Source organism: Magnolia sinica, chromosome 7 (genome assembly GCF_029962835.1).
Source record: "Magnolia sinica isolate HGM2019 chromosome 7, MsV1, whole genome shotgun sequence".
NCBI classification, from domain to species: Eukaryota; Viridiplantae; Streptophyta; class Magnoliopsida; order Magnoliales; family Magnoliaceae; genus Magnolia; species Magnolia sinica.
The window spans coordinates 74,605,750-74,626,691 of NC_080579.1; the positions used below are offsets into that span (position 1 = coordinate 74,605,750).

General features: G+C 40.1%; 1 protein-coding gene across 5 annotated transcripts in view; it reads right to left on the bottom strand.

Annotated features, from left to right (window-relative positions):
* Positions 1 to 20,942, bottom strand: part of LOC131251449 (phosphoribosylaminoimidazole carboxylase, chloroplastic-like) — a 97,627-nt gene that overhangs the window by 34,917 nt on the left and 41,768 nt on the right. For 2 of the 5 annotated variants that reach the window (XM_058252146.1, XM_058252143.1), the window contains exons 13-15: positions 13,052 to 13,155; positions 12,824 to 12,941; positions 12,629 to 12,723 (exon numbers count right to left, since the gene is read on the bottom strand). In XM_058252146.1, the coding sequence (XP_058108129.1) occupies positions 12,629 to 12,723; positions 12,824 to 12,941; positions 13,052 to 13,155 (317 nt within the window). The remainder of the gene's footprint in view (positions 1 to 12,628; positions 12,724 to 12,823; positions 12,942 to 13,051; positions 13,156 to 20,942) is intronic. The other 3 variants (XM_058252145.1, XM_058252144.1, XM_058252147.1) reach the window with 3 other exon arrangements.

The window sequence follows — 20,942 nt, forward strand, 5'->3', positions numbered from 1 at the left end:
ATCCTCAATTGTGCTATGGCATATGATCTAGCTTTAGCAAAAACTTACTTTCAAAAGAAAATGAACATTTGATAACTTTCAAAAGTGGATAAAATACAAGTCAAATAACCCTCAATTGCAAGATCCTTATAACTAGGTGCAACAACTACTTTGAATCCCTACATCAGAATCTCACTCCTGCTCCCGCATCCTATTTATTTAAACTTGTTTACATTTTGAAAGAGACACTTTCTCACTCCCATACCCAAATTTGTTGCCACCTCGCTTCACACTTCGTGGAACTATAAGATAGACTTCTACTTGGGAAGATAAAACGATCATTAGTATACCAAGAGAGTTTGACTAGGCCACAAAGGTTAATGGTTACAGATGTTTACATTAAGAGGTGGAAGGGAGTGAATTTAATAGGTTCCCAAAACAAGATGCTGGAATTTAAAGTTTAGGTGTATGTGCATTGTGCATGGGGCCTATGATTGGGCCCAGAGGTACATACACCTAGGCCTTGTGCTATGGGCCTTAGTCTTAGCATTTTTCCTGTTTTTTTTTTTTTAATTTTTATGCTTACCTTATTTGTCATTTTTCTTTCTTTAGTTTTTTTCTTCTAATAAGGGCATATATGTAATTGTACCCTTCTTCTATTGCTACAAATAAAATAAGGCTAGATATCCTAGCCCTATGAGCTTCTTCTCGCCTGAATTCTCTCTTCTAACATGGTGTCAGTCACTAGTAGAGCTAGAGTGCTCCAAGGGTTCTTTCTTCTTCTTCTTTCCTCCTTTCTTCTTCTTTCTTTCCTTCTTTTTCCTCTTCTTCTTTCCTCTTTTCTTCCTCTTTTCTTCCTCTTCTTCTAATCTTTCTCAACAAGTAGTCTTTCCCTTCCTAATCTTCAATGGTTCCCTTCCTTTCCTACACAACAACAGCTTCTTATTAATTATTTTTCCTTCACCCTTCTTTCTTCTTTTTCTTTTTTCTTTTTTCTATTTTAAAGTTGCAAGGCCTTTTCCTCACTAACTCATTGTGATTCATGAGAAGGGGGTGGCTTGTGGCTAGAATTTTTTAGGATTTTAAATGATGTGTTACTGGATTTGAAGCCTCTCAGATATGCAGTTAAAGCCCTTGTGTATTTTTTTGTTGTCCGGTTGAAGACGTTACTAAAAATTCTTATTCTAATCCTTTTTTGAAGAATTTTTCTAAGAAATTTATTGTTTCTTGTTGGATTTCTGGAGGTATTGCTATACATCCAAGTTTGACAACTTTTTAAGCACTTTTTTCTCCACATTTCCAACATTTGGCTTGCAACAGTAAGAGTTTGTTGCTTATTGTTGTTTGGGCTTCTTTTCTAATTTGTTTGTCCAGCCATAAGGCCCCTCCTCTCATTTCTTAGTTCTCTCACTATTTTTTGAGATTATCTATGGCCTTTTCGTCGACTTCTAAGGTAGCTGATCATGTTAAATCAAAGATGGAACGGTAGCTTGTTTATTCTGAAGAAAAAAAAAAACTGATTTACCAATTACCACACATAAAAAGTCTAGCAATTACCTTCAACGATAGAAAGTGGTTGAGATGTTTATTGGAGAAAAACAAAAGTTGGGGTAAATAGATTGCAATATCACAAAACCTCAATTGCCTGATCCTTCAAATAGAGATTGGAAATCAAATAATTCACCTGTCATGTCCTGGCTTCTGAATTCGATGGAACCAGAAGTTAGTGATTTTTTTTCTTGCTCATGAGATCTTGTAGACAGCCCATGAACTGTATGCAAATCAGAATAATATAGCTCAATTTATAATGTTTATTAGGAGATTGGAAATCTAAGACGGGGGGCAATCAGTGTCTAACTTTTATGCCAAGATACGTGATCTGTGGCAGGAATTGTCCTTTCTTAATGATCTTCAGTTTGTATGTTTCACAAATCCAAAGGGATATAAAAAGAGCAATGAGAATAAAATATTTTTTGAGTTATTGGTAAGCCTTCTTAATATAGAGTTTCAACCAATTCATGCCCAGATTCTTGGTTCACCTTCTTTACTATCACTTAAAACCATTACGTGATGAGGAGCATCGCATTACTATGGGATCGACTGTGGTAAAAAAAATCTGCTGTACTTACAGGTTTTTGAAACTTTGATGATGTTGTTGCTGGTTGTGGTGAAGGGCCAGAAAGAGGACATATGGTGGCCGTGGTCGTAGCCATGGTATTGGCTGTAGTCATGGCATAGATCGATTGTGTGCCCACTATGGTAGACAGGGACATGGATCATTGTTGGGTTCTTCATGGTAGACTTTTGGGCCAAGATTCCCACACTACTATCAAGGACACGGTTCCTAGTTCAACTTCACCTGTAGTTCCATTGGTTGGTGATATTGTTCATCTCTTAAAATATGAGTATAATGCTTTGTAAGAGATGTCACTCAGAATAAGGCCTCATCAACTTTCTTGGCTCAGATAGGTAACACATCCACTGCTCTCCATACTACCTCTGCATCAAGCCTTTGGGCCATCGATTCAGAGGCTACCAATCATATGACGGGTACATCTGGCTCTTTTCCTTTACTTACTCCCAATTCTAGCTTAAGATGTGTGAAATTGACAGATGGTACTCTTTAACTCCTATTAGAGGTAAGGGTACTGTCTCTGTTTCCCCGTCTTTTTCCTTGTCATCTGTCATGTTGGTGGCTAACATTACGTCTAATTTGTTAATAGTAAGGTAACCAAGGACTTAAAACTATAGTCTGACCTTTTATCCTGATCATTATGTTTTCTAAGATCTGAAGATGAAGCTCCTGCTTGGTGGCTGACATGAGAAGGATTGTTTATACCTTTTTCTTTCTTTTTTAATGCTTCAAATGAGTGTCTTAGTACCAAGAAGGAAGACCTTTATCTCTGGCATTGTAAGTTTGGTCATCCCTTCAAGTCTAGCATTGCTGTCTTTATTACCAGCATTAGTCGACTCTAGTGAAGTTAAAAACATAAAGTGTGGAGCTTGTCTTTTAGTCAACACAATAAATCTATCGATCCGCCTAGAGAAAACATTCCAGTAAAAAAATTTATTTGGCTCATTCGAATATTTGGGGTCCAATTCTTATTGTTTCTAATGGTCATTTCATTTATTGATTATGCATCTCACATGACATGGATTTATTTGATGAAATCCAGAGATTTGGTTAGCTCTATTTTCAAAGTATTTCATAGTTGGATTAAAAATCAATTTAATATGTGTATTGGTACTCTTCATACAAATAATGCAAAAGATTACCTTTTTCATACTATGATATCTTATCTTCAGGAAAATGGTATTAACTCTTAGACCACATGTGCATATACCCCTAGCTGAAAGGAAGAATAGACATCTTTTAGAAGTCACTCGGGCTCTTCTTATTGGAATTTCTTTCTCATACTATGATATCTTATCTTCAAGAAAATGGTATTAAGTCTTAGACCACATGTACATATACCCCTGATTGAAAGGAAGAATAGACATCTTTTAGAAGTCACCTGGGCTCTTCTTGTTGGAATGTATGTTCCTCAATCTTTTTTGTCAGATGTTATTTTAATAGCCTACTATCTAATCAATTGCTTTCCCACTAAAGTTCTTGCTGAAAAGTCTTGCATTGGTATTTTTTATACTTATCCAATCTCTAACATTCCCCTACGTGTCTTTGGATGTGTACATTATGTCTGTATAACACTAATCCTCTTAGAAATAAACTGTTAAACAGAACTGTCAAATGCATTTTCTTCAAAAATTCGTCTTCACAAAAGGGGTATAAATGTCTTGATCCACTTACTAAAAAGAGTTGTCTCTATGGATGTTAAATTTGTGGAAGATGCTCCCTACTTTTCTTATAAAAAGGGAGAGACGTTCCATGGTTCTTCCTGTTCCTATTCTTGCGTTTGATTAAACAGTGTGCGTCTTCCGCACCTGACAATGCTAGAAATAAGGTTGCCATTGATTCCACCAAGTCAAACTTGAAAGCAAATGAACAGAGAAATATTCATAAATACAATGCTTCTCAAGACACCACAAAGCATGCTCCTTTAGCTACAGGTACTAATAGTATTCCTCCTAAACTACCTATTTATAATGATCCTTATTTAGAATCTTCCTTACATTTACCTCTTGTTGTCAGAAAAGAAAAAGGGCAGTGTAGCTTTCATCCTATTCAGATATCATTCATTGTCCCCTTAGCATGTCCTTTATTTCAGTTGTTGAGTGTTCTTCCTCCATCATTCCTAAAAATCTTATGGATGGAGCTGAACACAAACCAAGCTAGCTCAGTTAGCTCGCTCGATTCGGCCCAATTTAACTTGTCTTGGTTCTGCTCAAACAGACAGTTCGAGCCGAGCCGAGCTAGAAATCCTAGCTCATTTCAAAATCGAGTCAAGCACGAGCAGTATGGCAACTCGATTTGGCTTGGCTCGAACCTTGGCTTAGTTCGGCTCGACCAAGTATGAATGTAGTATAAATACAAAATACAAAATACAAAATAAAATAAATCCTAACTTCTAAGTTTGCAACATTACCCAAGTCCCAAACGAGCAGCGAGCACCCTCCTCTCCCTCCCATTTACCCTACACACCCAACTGCGTACCATCATCTCTTCCTCTCCCATTCTTTGAATCTCATCTTCCTCTCTCTACCTACACCCAATCGGTTGACCCGTCCATTGCCCAACCCGCCCGCCAAACCCGACTCCAATTTTCCTTTGCTCTCTCTCTCTCTCTCTCTCTCTCTCTCTCTCTCTCTCTCCACAGCAACCCGACCCACACACAGCACATCCGACTCACCTGCGGCTGCGAACCAAGTCAAAACCCCAAACCCCTCAATAGAACAAAAACCCAAACCAAAATCCAAAATCCAAAAAAAAAAAAAAAACCCAAAATCTGAGCGGAATCAGTGAACCGACCAAATGAGTCGGCTCTAACCTGGCTCGAGTTCGGCTCAATTCGATTACCAAACCAAGTCGAGTGACCAGGTCGGCTCAATGATCAAGACGAGCCAAACTCGAGCCAGGCCCCTGGGCTGAACAAGCCGAGCTGAGCTGGGTAGAGTTTGGCTCGATTCAGCTCGTGTACAGTTCTACTTATGGAGGCTCTTATTTCTCCTTTGCGGTGCCGAGCTCTAGAGGAGATGGTAGCTCTTGAAAAGAATCATACATGGAAGATGACTAAGTAACCAGTTGGGAAAAATCATGTAGGTCGTCATGTTGGGTGTATGTTCAGAAGTACAATCTCGATATAAGTATAGCTCACCAGAATGCTCGTCTTGTAGTTGAAGGTTTTACACAAACCTTTGGTGAGAATTATGCTGAGACCTTTAATCCTATTGCTAAGATGAACTCTGTACATGTGATTATTTCTCATACTGCCAATTTGAATTGGCCCTTGCATTAGTTGAATGTTAAGAATGTTTTTTTGAATAGTGATTTGACTGAGGAGATCTATATGTTTCCTCCTATATTTGGTCGAAAGTGGGAGGAGAGCAAGATATGTCGTCTGAAGAAGGTGATATATGGGTTGAAGCAGGCTCCTCGCACCTGATTTGTAAAGTTTAGTCGGGCCTTGATTCATATTGATTTCACTTACATCTAGTGTTCGAAATATCGATACTATCGGCCAATATATCGGCCGATATTATCGTTATCGCACCACTGTGAGACGATACACTCGCGATAACTCCCGGAAGATACCAAAAAATTCAAAATCTAGATATCGGCCGATATATGGTCGATATCGCACCAAAAAACCCAAATATCGGCCGATATATCGTCAATATCGCACTAAAAAACCCAAAAATTTGAATTAGAAAAAAAAAAATCGGAGAGTACCTGGCCATAGCAGTGATCGGAGGCAGGCCATTCGACATGTAAGTACGATTTCGGCGAGGAATCGGCCAATTTTCTTGTCATTTTCTTCTCTTTCTCAGAGATTCTGGCGAGGAATCAGGCCGGATCGACGAACCGTTCCTTCCGAAACGAGATTTGAGGGGTTGCGTGTGTGAAAGACGGATCGGATTGCATGGATGGGGGTAAAAATGGAGAGGGAAAGTGAAAGAGGAGCGCGGATGAGGAACAGACGAGGCCGTACGATGCCTTTTTTATTTTCGCTGGCCGGAAGACTTATTAGGGTTCAGAAGCTGCTATTTTGACCAAAATAACCCTTGACTTTAAGGGTAAGCAGCTGTAGAAGGAGGGGTATTTTGGTCTCAATAAACTCACTTGGGCCCACCTTTAATGTATGTGGTCCATCGCCGTCCATCGGTTTTTCCATCTTATTTTAACGGTTGACCCCAAAATTTAATCATACCCCAAGATCAAGTGGACCATACCATAGGAAATAATTGGAATAATGATTTCCACCGTTGAAACCTTTTTAGGTCCCACAGTCATGTTTACATGCCATCCATACCGTTAATAACGTCATTCTTACTGGGATGAACTGAAAACACAAATATTAGCATGATTCAAAAATTCTGTTGGCCCACGAATATTTCAACTGTGGACGTTCAATTATCCCATTTTCTGCCCACTTGAGTATTGGATACGGTTCATTTTTGGCCTCATATCCTAAAATGCACTCACAAAACGGATGGACCGAGAGGATTTCTCACAGTGGACCCCACCTGGGTTCCCAGCACAGGAACTTCTTGCGAAAGGCTTTCGCAGGAAATCCATGTCCGAAACGGATTGGCTACTCCCACAGGCACCAGCCAATGGCTGGTGGTTGGTGCTTTGTGGGCCCCACCATGATGTATGTGTTTCATCCTTTTTGTCCACCTATTTTTATAGATCATTTTATGTTATGAGAGGAAAAATGAGGTATATCAAAATATAATCTGGACCACATTACAGAAACAGTGTTGAATGAACATTGACCATTAAAAATGTTTTGGGAGCCATAAAAGCTTTGGATTAAGCTGATATTTAGTTTTTCCCTTCATCTGGGTCTTTATGATCCAATCAACAGATTGGATGTCAAATAAATAGTGCAGTGGGCTTTAGGAGGATTTAAATGGTGGATATCCAATCATTATTGTTTTCCTGTGGTGTGGTCCACCTGAGATTTATATCCCTATAATTATTTTTATTAAATCCTAAAATGATCCGTAAAAATGGATGAACGGAATGGATGAAACAAATACATTATGTTGGGGCCCACATAGCACCGACCGTGGCTAGTGTCGGGGGAGTTCTCCCGCGTCCCGCGGATACTGACATGTTGCGTAGCCAGACTGGCTACTGAATTGACGTCACCAAGTTCTGTGGGGCCCACCATGATGTATGTGTTGTATCTACACCGTCCATCCACTTGGCTAGATAATTTTAAGGCATGAGACAAATAATGAGTCAAATCCATATTTGGAGTGGACCCCACCACATAAAACAATGGGGAGAGGGACGCCCACCGTCCATCCATTTATGGAATTTTACTTCTTCAGTTCTTCTTTTGCTTTTCAATGAATTGATTGTGTTTTCATACAGGACTATGATATATTTATAAATATCATGCATCCAATTTAAATATACTTGCATTAGTTCAGTTAAACATCACATAGCTTAGGACCCTATAAAAAGGAAACTTATTATATGCATATTTTTTTTAAGATGTATGATTTAAAAGTGTGCATTAAGGGCTTTTTTAACAATGCCCAAAGTTTCATTAAAAAATTCAACCATTTTCTCAATGTTTCCCCATGTTTCCCAAAAAGTGAGATAAACTATGCGATACAAACGATATATCCTGTGCGACCCAAGGGTGCGATACAATGCGATACCGATATTTCGAACACTGCTTGCATCCATTATGATCATTCTATGCTTGTCAAGCAACACGTGAAGGGGACTATTATCGTAAGTGTGTATGTGGATGGCATTCTTGTTACAGGTGATGATATCAATGTGACATATGAGAGCTAAAATTATATCTGAGCAAGGTATTTGATATCAAAGATTTGGGACCGTTAAAATACTTTCTTAGAATTGAAGTCTCTCGGTCCAAGAAGATATAGTTCGTCTCAACGGAAATATGCTCTTGATTTGTTGATTTCAACTAGGAATCTTGGTATTAAACCTATTGATTCTTCATTGGAAGTTAATAAGAAGCTCAAGGCAAATGATGGGGAACTTCTTGATGATCCTCACATGTATCGACGCTTGGTAGGAAGATTGATATATTTGACGTTTACTCGACCAGATTTATTTCATGTAGCTAATTTAGTTAGTCAGTTCATGCATGCTCTCCGCTCTAGTCATTTTCAAGTCGTTCGTCGAATCTTTCACTACATCAAATTGTCCCCAAGGTGTGGTATCCTCTTTGGTCGTCATCATAATATTGATATTGGGGGGGTGTTCTGATGCCAATTTGGTGCGCTTCCTAGATGATCAGTGGGTCATTGTACTTTTTTCAACGGTAATTTGGTCACCTGAAAGACTAAGAAGTAGATAGTTGTAGCATGATCCAATGCTGAAGCAAAGTATCATGTTATGTTGAATATTACATACCCATAGATCTTAAGAAAAAATAAAATAAATTTTGGGTAAATAGTGTTGCTGATTTGAGACTAATTTGGGAGAACCTTCGATGCCCCAAATCAACTTCCAATTAATGCAATGTTTTGGCACTAATCCCACTAATGGATTGGTGGACATTTATTGGACAATGAAGAATGAAAAATGTCAAATGTTCCTATTTCAAAAGGCAAATGTTTGCAAATTAACGGTGAAAATCATTCAAACAATTTATTTTTTGGAACTTGACTTAGTAACAATGGTCCCACAATGTAATTAATTGATTTTGACTTAATATACGCCTCATGCACAATATTTTAGGGCCATGTACGTGGGACCCACCTCAACGTATGTATTGTATATCCATGGCGTCCATCTGTTTTACCAACTCATTTTACAGCATGGTCCAAAAATGAAACAAATCCAAATCTTAGGCAGTGTTCGAAATATCGGTATCACGGTATGTATCGCACCCTTGGGATACAGATAAGTATCGGTTATCGCACGGGATATATCATTTGTATCGGATACTTTATCGCACTTTTTGGGAAACATGAGGAAACGTTGGAAAAATGGTCGAATTTTTTAATGAAACTTCAGGGATTATTAAAAAAGAACTTAATACACACTTTTAAATAATAACATCTCAAAAAAAATGTGCACATAATAAGTTTCCTTTGTATAGGGTCCTAAGCCATGCGATGTTTAACTCAATTAATGCAAATATATTTAAATTGAATGCATAACATTTATAAATGTATCAAAGACATGTATGAAAACACAACCAATTCATTAAAGAGCAAAAAAAGAATTAAAAATTGAGAAATATACATATCAATGATGTGAACTGGTTGTGGCCTAGACCCACATAGAGTTGCACGGTGGCTCGTAATCATCATCTCCATCTTGACAGGGCTGGAAATATTACTGCTCCTCCACAAATCTACAATATTGTGCCCATAGGAACTAAAGAATGAGGAGATCCAAAGTTCAAGTGGACCCATTATGATGTGGCCACGACCCTAGTGCGGATTGCCTATTGATAGCGAGGTGGCTACTGACACTGCTATGTGGGCCCCATCATGATGTATGTGTCCTATCCGGGCCATCCATCCATTTTTTCAAACTATTTTATGGTATGAGATAAAAAATGAGATAGATGCAAATCTCATATGGCCCACACCGTCCATACATATCCAAATCTCATATGGCCCACACCGTCCATACGTCCAAGTTATGTGGGTCTATCATGAGGTATGTGTTATATCAAAACCGTCTGTCCATTTGGCGAGCTAGTCGTATGGCTTGAGCCAAAAAACAAGGTAGATCCAATTATCAAGTGGACTACACTGCAAAACATAATAGGAGATTTAACGTCCACCATTGAAACCATTTTGTCGTCACAAAAGCTTTGGATCAATATGATATTTGTTTTTCCTCTTCATCCAGATACGTGTGACCTTATGAATTGATTGGATGGAAAATAAACATTATGGCGGGCCCTACAAACGTTTTAATGGTGAGAATCATTGTCCCCACTGCTATTTAAGGTGTGGTCCAGTTGAGCTTTGGATATGACTCATTTTTTGGGTTCATGATCTAAAATGATCTCGCCAAATAGATGAACGGGGTTGATATAATAAATACATTATTGTGTGGCCCATGTAACATTGATCTCCTTTGAACCATTGGTACAACTCGGAATGTCAGCGCTCGTCTTTGCACCACACATAACCACACATTGAGTAAACTCTGTGGGGTCCACCGTGATTTATATATTTTATCCACTCCTTTCATCCATTTTATCATATAATTTTAGGGCTTTAGCCCAAAATTGAAGTATATCCAAATCTCAAATGGACCACACCATGGAAAACAATATGAATTGAACATATACCATTGAAAAATTCTTGAGGGCCATAGAAGTTTTGGATCAAGAATATATTTATGTTTTACAATCATCCATGTTTTCTTGATCTTATGAACAGCTTGGATGACAAATAAACATCACTGTGGGGCCTAGCAAGGTTTCAACGGTGGAAATCATTATTCCCGTTGTTAACCAGGGTATGGTCCACTTGAGCTTTGGATATGCTTCAATTTTGGGCTCAACCCCTTAAATGAGACGGAAAAAAATATTGGACGGCGTGGATAAACCACATACATTCGCAGTGGCCCCACTGAGTTTTCTCAGTACAATAAGAGCCTACCGGACTCAGTACGAAATCCGATTTCAACAGAGGGCGAAAGCCATTTTTGAAGAAAGGGAGGGTTCCGGACCTTCCGGAACCTAAAATCCCCAAATCCTTCTCAATCAAACCCAACATTCAAAAAATTTTACAGATTTTTCCCTAGAATCTCCGTTGATGAATCTCCGATTATGTAATCTTCACTTCCAGGTACCGAAATCCCCTTTTTCCTCTTTTCTTTTTTAAAAACCTTGATAATATCGAAGAAAATCATGCGATATCGTATGATATATCGTGCGATACAAATATTTTTTCTTTTTTTAAAACTTCCCGCTGGTTTCGTGTGGGTTTCGTGTCGCTGGCCAGCGATAACGATAATATCGGCCGATAGTATCGATATTGCGAACACTAATCTTAGGTGGACCACTAGTGGATGAGGCCCTGAATGTGGGGCCCACCTCATGTATTTTTATATCCATGCCGTTAATCTATTTTGCCAACTCACTTTATGGCACTGTCCCAAAAATCAGGCTAATCTAAATATTAGGTGGACCACAATGAGTGTCACCTTGAGTGTGAGGCCCACCTTGACGCATTTGTTGTATATCCAGGTTGTCCATCCTTTTTGACAACTCATTTTGGACCGTGGTCCAAAAAATGAGGAAAAACCAAATCTCAGGTGAACTGCACAGTGGGGATTGAATTTCCACCATTAAAAGCTTGTTGAGACCAAAAGATGTTTTGGATCAAGGTGCTATTTGTGTTTTCCCCTAATCTGGGTCTATGTGACCTTATCAACAAGTTCAATGGCAAATAAACATTACAGTGGGCCCCACGCACTGGCACAGTGCATGTGCACTAAGCAGCGTACGCCGCAAAGTATTAAAATAAAAGGTTAAGTGTGTGGCAACACATAAATAAATCAATTCATTTTGAGAGAGAGAGAGAGAGAGAGAGAGAGAGAGGAAAAGAGAAGGGAGAGGGAAAAAAGAAAAAATGAGGGGAGCAGGAAGGCACCAGAAGGGAAAGAAGAAGCAGCAGCAGTGTCGTATCAACGCCACAGCAGTTGCAGCAGTATATGAAGAAGAAATAAAAAATCAGGTATGTTTTTTTTTCGTTTTAAGGTTTACTATGCGTAACGACTGTTACAGGGACCCTAATGGCCGACACAGTTCTTTTTTTTCTAGACCCTGTTGTTTCAACCCCATATCATGTAACGGTAACCATCGTGTTACAGCTGATACGTAACCGATTTTGCACACCTTGCCAGGAAGTACCACAAAAGACTATTTTCAATATTATAAGTTGATAATTCAGAAGGGCCGAGAGATTGAGAATAATGTTGCACATAGAATTAGAGCTAGGTGGATGAAGTAAAGATGTGCCTCTGAATTTTTATGTGACCGACACATACCAATGAAACTAAAGTAGAAATTTCATAGGAGAGCTACAAGATCAGACATGATTTATAGGAAAAAAAATGTTGGGTAGTCAATTAATAACATGTTCATAGGATGAGTGTGGCTAAGAGGATGTTAAGATGGATGAGTGGCAAGACAATGATAGAATTACAAATGAATGCATTCAACAAAACTTAGGAGTAGCACAAATAGATAACAAGATAAGGAAAGTAGACTTGGATGGTCTATTTGTAGATGACCCAGGTGATTCGGTCCACCTTCAGTTGAAAAATAACAGGAAGCCTTGAACAACCAAAAGTCATCACCATAATTTTCCTTGCATATTATCAATTAGCAAATATCTAAAAAGAAACAACTGAATATTTGTGGAAAAAAAAAAATCAGTTGTCGTTATCCAATTTCTGATATTCACTTCGAACATAAAAATTAAAGAAACTTCAAGGATCTGCTACACTATGTGCTCCCGAAATTTAAAATCCACACAGAATCTAGAATTAATTAGCATCACACACCTGTAGGATTGATAAGAGCGAGTCAACTCCATCTAATGATGAACCTTTAACCGGCACACCAATAACAGGTAAGGAAGTCAAAGAAGCTACCATACCTGAAAGCCATACCAAAGCTTCTCCAAATGAGAATTCTATACTGCATACAATTTTAGAACAATATTGACACTTCTATCATTGAACACATTTTCAACAAACCTGGCAGGTGGGCTGCACCACCGGCACCAGCAATGATAACTTGAACCCCCCGTGCCTGAGCAGATGAAGCAAAAGAAAACATTCTTTCTGGTGTCCGATGTGCTGAAACTATTGATACCTGCAGAATATACACAGAAAAGTCTAGTGATGATAGGCTGTCTAGACAAAGCAAAAAAGCATTTCCAAATATTCATCAAATCGAAGTTTCTTCATGAGTATAAAGCCAACCTCAAAAGGCACATCAAAGGTCTTCAAAACCTCTGCTGCATTCTTCATGACTCGAAGATCCGAATCAGAACCCATTATAATGGAAACACGTGGGGCAACTGTGCCTACAAAGTGAAGGGGAACAATATGAAGGAGCCATTCAAATGCAAGACAATATTTTTAAGTTTGAAAAAAAAAAAGCCTTTGCATGCAGCAAGCTGAAAACTCGTTTCTAGGTGAGGGATCAGAGAACCATCTGTTTCAAAATGTTAGCAAGTAAAACAGCTAGGAACCAGGAACACGGGGTCGAAGCCCAAGTTTGAAGCAAGAGCGGCACACAAGTAGAAGATTCCTGCAACTAAGAGGTCCTTCGAATGCCCGTAACTCCAATTCCCATAACCCAACTTCCGCAAGTTTCATGACCTAGTGGTGGAAGCCTTCATCCAATGGAACTCAAGTTCTTTGAAAATAGGTAACTTCAGCCCCAAGAGAAAAGTTATACTGATGCACATCTTTAGTTCCAGATGGGAATTTCTACAGCAGGGTAGCGCTTGCAACAAAAAGTTCCATGGGTCCACCATGACATGTATGACATCCACTCCATCCGCCAGTTGCACCAGCTCATGTCAAGGACATAAGCCCAAAAATAAGGCCGATAGAAAACAAGTAGACCACACCACAGGGAACAATGGGAATGTGGATGTCCACTATTGAAAGCTTTTTGGGGTACACCGTGATTTTTATATGCCATCCAAACTGTTCATAAGATGAGCTTCACTAGGATGAGTGCAGGGACCAAATATAAGCCTGATTCAAAACTTCCTTAGGCCCTAGGATGGTTTCAGTGGCCCAAATTCCACAAGAAAATGTCCACAAATCAGATGGAAAAAACATTCAACCTGATTTTGGAATGATGACTCATGCACAGTGTCCCCACATTTTGGGCAGTTTGATTTGAGTAAATGTATATACCATGTATGCGATTTCTAGAGTGCCAATGTATCAACCATCACACTATGCCAAACTATGAAGTAACTATCCCTCCTGCCTTTTCTCACATACCAAACTGTTAGAGCATAAGATATCTATTGTACAATTGGATTGGTGGTATCACCATATTTAGGATTCCATGAGAGACTGTGCTGGTCTGCCTTTTTCGATCGGTCCTGTACATACTATAGATATCTATATGGATGGACACGTGCAATATCTATTAAGATCTCCTACAGATCTATATAAATCTCCCACCTCAACCATATATTCTCTTCATTCTCAACGAAACATAGGCAATACAGTTTCCAAAATATAATCTCTGAATTACATGGTATCAGATCCATGATTTAGCCCTGATCCTTACCATCTATCTTCCCTCATCTCTCCCCACCCCCAGTTGCTGCATCTCTAGTAGCCCCACACTTCCGCAATCTAGACACCACGCATCTTCATCATTTGCAACCTCCAAAACCAAATTGCATGTTGCCGCTTGCATAACCGGAACCAACCCATCTTCCCAGATCCACCACCATCCTGCTCCTGAGCTAATGCTGGCAGCGTCTGTCCCTGCCTTTAAAATCACCATCACCATCCCTACAACAGTCACCAGATTGATATGCGACCCATCTTTCTCATCCCGTGGTCAACCTTGCTCTACAACCTGCTACCATTGTTTACAATAGCCCACTGCTCCCACTGTTGTTTCCGATCAGATCTAAACAGAGCTCATCAATGACCAACCAGATCTGAACAGATTCGCATCCAATCTAACGTCGAACCCTCACCATTGCAGCTGTTGTTGTCTGCTCACTCTCCAAAATTCATTCTACACCGTGATCCTATGACTCTCCAACTCCAATCCTTGGATTGACTGCCCACCTTCGTTTGCCTGTTTGACTCCACTTTCACCATCATCTCAAATAAGCCAGCACCTACCCATAGCCATTCTACCGGAATCCATCAAAGATCGCTTCCAGCAACCCACCCATGCCTCCATTTTTATGTCAACCATATGCACGCCTTCCGGCTCTCTGAACCACACCACCTCCAGTGCTTCACGTTCTCTGTTGTCTGATTGCAGTTTCAATCACCAGATCTTGTCCAAGCTCTGCCCCTTTACTCATTCCTCGCATCAGCAACAGATCCTGCTACGGTTGCAACTTACATTCACCAAATCCATTGCGTGCCAACCAATCTCTAATCTACCCTCACAACTGGCCCCCACCATCTTTTTCAGTCACCATTGTTGCCGCATCCTCTTTCATTGCATCGGCTCTTTATTGCTACTAGAAAGGGTTTGCAAAACCCATCCCCTTTGAGAAAGAAAGACATGTTCGACCTTTCATATTCTTGGTTTGGAACTAGGTGCTTCGTAATGATGGGGACATCACGCGCGCACGCACACGCGCGCACGCTCTACGTACGTACGCATGGAGAAGGAGGGCCCCACCGTCGATCTGGATCGATGACGACATCCAAGGAGGGCCTCCTAGTTAGAAGACTGAGTTTCCGTTCGTTGGAGTGGGCCCGGTAGTCAAGTAAAGCCCATCATGGAATCTCATGATCGTGGCCCACTAGTCTAATTAATTTCATATGTTAGGTTTTGCTTATTAATGTTATTTAGAGTATCATGGACGCTTTAGATTTCTTTGATTAGTTTTATTTTGGTTTACTTCATCGCCAAGTAATAGGTTGCGCACATGGGGTATAGGGTTTTCTTATAAATAAGCACCCCTTGTAGGCTTTTTTTCTTCATGAATATTCATAAAAAATGTTGTGTTTTCCTGCTCCTTTCCGAGTTATAAAAACCTAATTGAGTGTGAAGCCCTCCCTTCTTCAAAGGGCTAACTACCGTGGTGCGAAGCAACATCTATCCCGATTCGCTCCCATCTTCTACCATCCACCCTTCTCATCTCTCACAATCATCTGTGCTACAAATCTGTCCTTTATTGCATCAATTTTCCTCTTTTCAACGGGATTTCAAAATCTGGCCCTACAGGAGGGCTGAAACTTCGGCGGAGCACCACGCACAGCCCGTAGCTCGGATCGACCCGAAACTTGGGGGTTTTGGAGTCCATCCCTGGCCGACCAGGGCCAAGGTGGCCTTTTTCTAAATAGTAGGCCCCGCACACGTGCGGCTGCGATCACAAGCACGTGCGTCTAGGCCATTGCTGCTATCCACACGTGCGGTACTTCTCTAGTTCATCTCTCTCCTCTTTTTCACTCCTCTTTCACCCAAAATTCCTAAAACTAACCCTAAATTATTCAAATCCCTAATTTTATGCCATTTCTTCAACCTTAGGGTTCCTCAAATTGAAATTTCCGAATCCTTGGATTGGGGGAATTATTTCTGCGCATGTGTGAGTGAATTTACCGTCCTTTAATTCTTGTTTGGTCTAAAATTTTGATTCATCCGGCCCTAGCATGTCTAGGCCTGGATCCGCATAAGATTCCCCTTAATTGAGTGTTTGAACTTTTGTGTGGGATGTGAAATTTGTGTAATTATTTCTGAAGTAGTGTGATCTAAAGCCTGAGAATCTTGCACATCATACTTGAATTTCATGTCCTGCATCAAATTTGGTATCAGAGCCTAGGGTTCTTATGGGGGAATGCATTACATGTATAGGGTTTAGTTGTTTATGTCCATTACGCATCAATTCTCATCATATATGGTTGTTTAGAGGTCCATAAACCCTGACATAAGCTGCTGAAATTTTCTGTTATCCCCTTATTTGAATTATTTTAGAAATTAACTTAGCTTTCTATTTCTAGGTTTAGAAACTTTCCTTTTCTGTTTTTAGAAACTAATTTTTTAGAAACTTTCTTAATCTGTTTTTAGAAACTAATTTTCTTTCATTTTTCTTTTTTAAGAAACTAGTTTACTTTCCTTTTCTTTTTTTTTAGAAACTTACTTTCTATTTTTAGAAACTTTCCTTTTTCTTTTTTAGAAACTAGGTTGCCTTTTTAGAAACTTTCCTAATTTGTTTTTAGAAACTTTCATTTTTTTTGTTTTTAGAAACTAGGTTGTCTTTTTTTTTTTTAGAAACTTTCCTAATTTTTTTTTTTTTAGAAACTTTACTTTTTCGTTTTTAGAAACTAGGTTGCTTCTTTAAATTTATTATAAAAAAAAAAAAAATTAAAAAAAAAACCCTTATATTTTGACAACTATATTGCGGGATTTTGGTAGCGCTATGTAGTTTTCCTCATATAGAGTCTCATAGGATCATTTAATCTCATTTAGTCGCATATAGTCATAGTAGAAGGTCCTTAGGTTGAGTTAGCAGTTGTATGCCCACACATACGGGTCGTGGTTTTGGCTTACACCTACACTAAACATGGAACAATTGCAAGAGTCACTAAACAAGTTGTCCCAACAGTTTGAGTCTTTGGGTAAGCGTTGGGAACAACATATAGACCAATGCTTTGAACAGCTTGATGTGCGTATCACCCAACTAGAGACCTCCGCCGGGATAAACCCCACCATTGGGGAAGATGCCCAATCTCAAGCAGGTGGCCAGGAAGATAAACCAATGAATAGAGGTGGCCAAGGAATCAGTTATGGGCGTGCACCCATGCACCCACCCCATGAGGGACATCAAGACTACTATTTTGAGTGGTACAACATGTATGGCCTTGTAGCTAGAGAGAGTGCACCAGAGGCTAGTGTAGAGTTACCCACTAAGGTCATTCCGGTAGTTAATGAGTTTCGTGATGTCTTTCCTAATGATCTACCGGATGAGTTTCCCCCTATGAGGGATATAGGGCACACCAGAATATGGGACACCATACTACCTATAGCCAAGTTTGCGTTTAATAATTCCGTCGATAGGTCCACAGGTCTAAGTCCTTGTGAAGTCGTTACTAGTTATAAACCCAGGAAACATATTGATCTTGTCCCTATGTCGTTGTCTCATAGGCCATCAAAGTCTGCAGAGTCTTTTGCGCATCACATTCATTCATGGCATCAAGAAATCAGGCAAAAGATCATGACTAGTAATGAGTATTACTCACTTTCTGCAAACCAACATGAACATTTCAAGGAATTCAATGTAAGAGACTGTGATGGTCCGCATTAGGCCAAAGCGGTACCCTCAGGGAGCCGTTCATAAATTACACGCGCGTAACGCTGGACCATTCAAAATTATAAAACGAAATAGTCTCAACACGTATGAGGTAAGTCTTCCACCTTCCATGGGAATTAGTCCCACATTCAATGTGGAGGATCTAGTTGCATTTCAGGGGACCACTGATACATTGTCCGGCCTGTCACCTAACCATCCTGATTCCCCAAACCTTTCCCTTAATTCATGGTCCCCTCCCGACCCATCTTCCCAGTCACTACGTCCCATACCTACCCCTCTCGACCCATCTTCACAGCCACTACGTCTCATATCTACCCCTCCTGACCCATCTTCCTAGGCACTACGTCCCATACCTACCCTTCCTGAGTAATTTTCTCGGCCTCTACCTCCCATACCTACCCGTCCGGACCCATCTTCTTAGCCTCTACCCCCCATACCTACCATTCCCACACCTAAAGAGGAAATAGAGGGTATTCTGGACCATCAGATAATATCTATGTCGGATGGTGGGTTTCAGAAGTACCTGGTTAAATGGAAGTCACGCCCAGCTTCAGACAGCACGTGACTCACTGAGGAGGAGCTTCAGAGAGTTGATCCTGACATCTTGGAGCGGTTCAGGAGTTTTGTTTCGCCAGTGGCGAAATCTTCACAGCCGGGGAGAGTTGATGAGGACATCACACTCGCACGCACACGCACGCCCCCTCTACGTACGTACGCATGGAGGAAGGCCCCACCGTCGATCTAGATCGATGAGGACATCCAGGGAGGGCATCCTAGTTAGAAGACTGAGTTTTTGTTCATTGGAGTGGGCTCGGTAGTCAAGTAAAGCCCATCATGGGATCTCATGATCGTGGCCCACTAGTCTAATTAATCGCATATGTTAGGTTTTGCTTATTAATGTTATTTAAATTATCATGGACGCTTTAGATTTCTTTGATTAGTTTTTATTTTGGTTTATTTCATCGCCAAGTAATAGGTTGCGCACATGGCACGAGCTTTAGGGGTATAGGGTTTTCTTCTAAATAAGCACCCCTTGTAGGCTTTTTTTCTTAATGAATATTAATAAAAATTGTTGCGTTTTCCTGCTCCTTTCCGAGCTATGAAAACCTAATTGAGTGCAAAGCCCTCCCTTCTTCGAAGGGCTAACTACCATGGTGCAAAGCCATATTTATCCCGATTCGCTCCCCATCTTCTACCATCCACCCTTCTCATCTCCCACAATCATCTGTGCTATAAATTTGTCCTTTATTGCATCAATTTTTCTCTCTTCAAAAGGATTCCAGAATCTGGCCCTGCAGGAGGGCTGAAACTTCAACGGAGCACCACGCACAGCCCGTAGCTCGGATCGAACCGAAACTTGGGGGTTTTCGAGTCCACCCCTGGTCGACAAGACGCAAGGAGTCGGTTTCCAGGTGTAGGACCCCCTCGCACGTGCGGTCAGGCCCCTACACACATGCGTTAGGCTTGGCTTGCTGTCCGCACGCAGGGACTGTCGTCCGGTTCAGGTTTTCTTCGTATTTCCCCCTCTCATACTTGTTTTCCATAACCATAACCCTAGATTGTGTTATCTTTAATTTGTTTGCCCCTTTTCTTACTCTAGGGTTCTCTGAATTGAAATTGGTGAATCCTTTGAATTAGGGGCTGATTGCTTTGCATATGTGGATGATTATTACTTCCCTTTGAGTATCGTTTGGTCCATAATTTTTATTGATCCAGCCCAAGCCTGTGTAGACCTGGACCCGGGCAGATTCCCCTTGCTTGAATGTTTGAACTTTTGTGTGGGATGTGGAATTATTATGTGATTGTTTCTGAATTAGTATGTTCTAAAACCTAAGATCTTGCATATCATATTTAATTTTCATGTCCTGCATCACGTGAGTGCACGGAATTCAGTATACCTTCAAATGTGTCCAGGACAATTGCCTTGATCATATGAACCCTACTCCGTTCGACCTATTGAAAACCATATTCCCCATACATCTTCTTGAGTGTCTGTGTTATTCTCTACTGTGCCAGGCCTTTCTAATCGGACATGTTTCCAATGTGTCATGCGATTAATCATTACAACAACACTGTTATTGTTACTTACTCTGATTCAAATTTCTCCCGGGTATTTTGGAACTAATAACATAACCAATTTGTTGTCAGAACATTCTAGAGCCACCGAAAGAGCAACAATAGAAATCCCAGCGACCGTAAGAGCATTGATTGAAATCCCAGCCACTGGAAGTTCCACTAAATCATTTTTCAGTCAATGGAAATGCCCAGTTCGCATCCCAGAGATCATTGACAGTGCAGCCCACGTATATTCAATAGTTTGGTGCACTATATGCTTGGAGATGATAATTGTCACCCTGCCTACTCACCATATTCAGTTGTCCTCGTCACTGCTCAGATTGTCATCGTGAAAATTTTCTCTTTGTTTTTGAACCCAAATTTGAGTTACTAGAGGAACTAGGTATCCATGTAACTCGAGTTACATGGATACTCAATTCCCCCAATAACCCAAATTCCTTGCACCCAAACAACCTTTAAGGCTCTTGCGTTCCTTCAAATAAGGTTGCATCCAAAGCAAGGAACGAATAAACACTAAGATCTTTCAAATGCATCCTTGATTATTAACCGAATGGTATGTGCTAGCTTTTGATGCATAGGTGAATTGAATTTTCAACATTCAGTTTAATCAAAGAGAAAATGACAAAAACTAGTGATGTATCCTTGCATTCATAATGAGGAAGTATCCCTCGCAGATATGTTTCTTTCAAGTGTAACTTGAAATTCTACAATAGCAATTTGGGGCCTTGACCCTTAATATAAATTATAATTTGGAAGGAGTA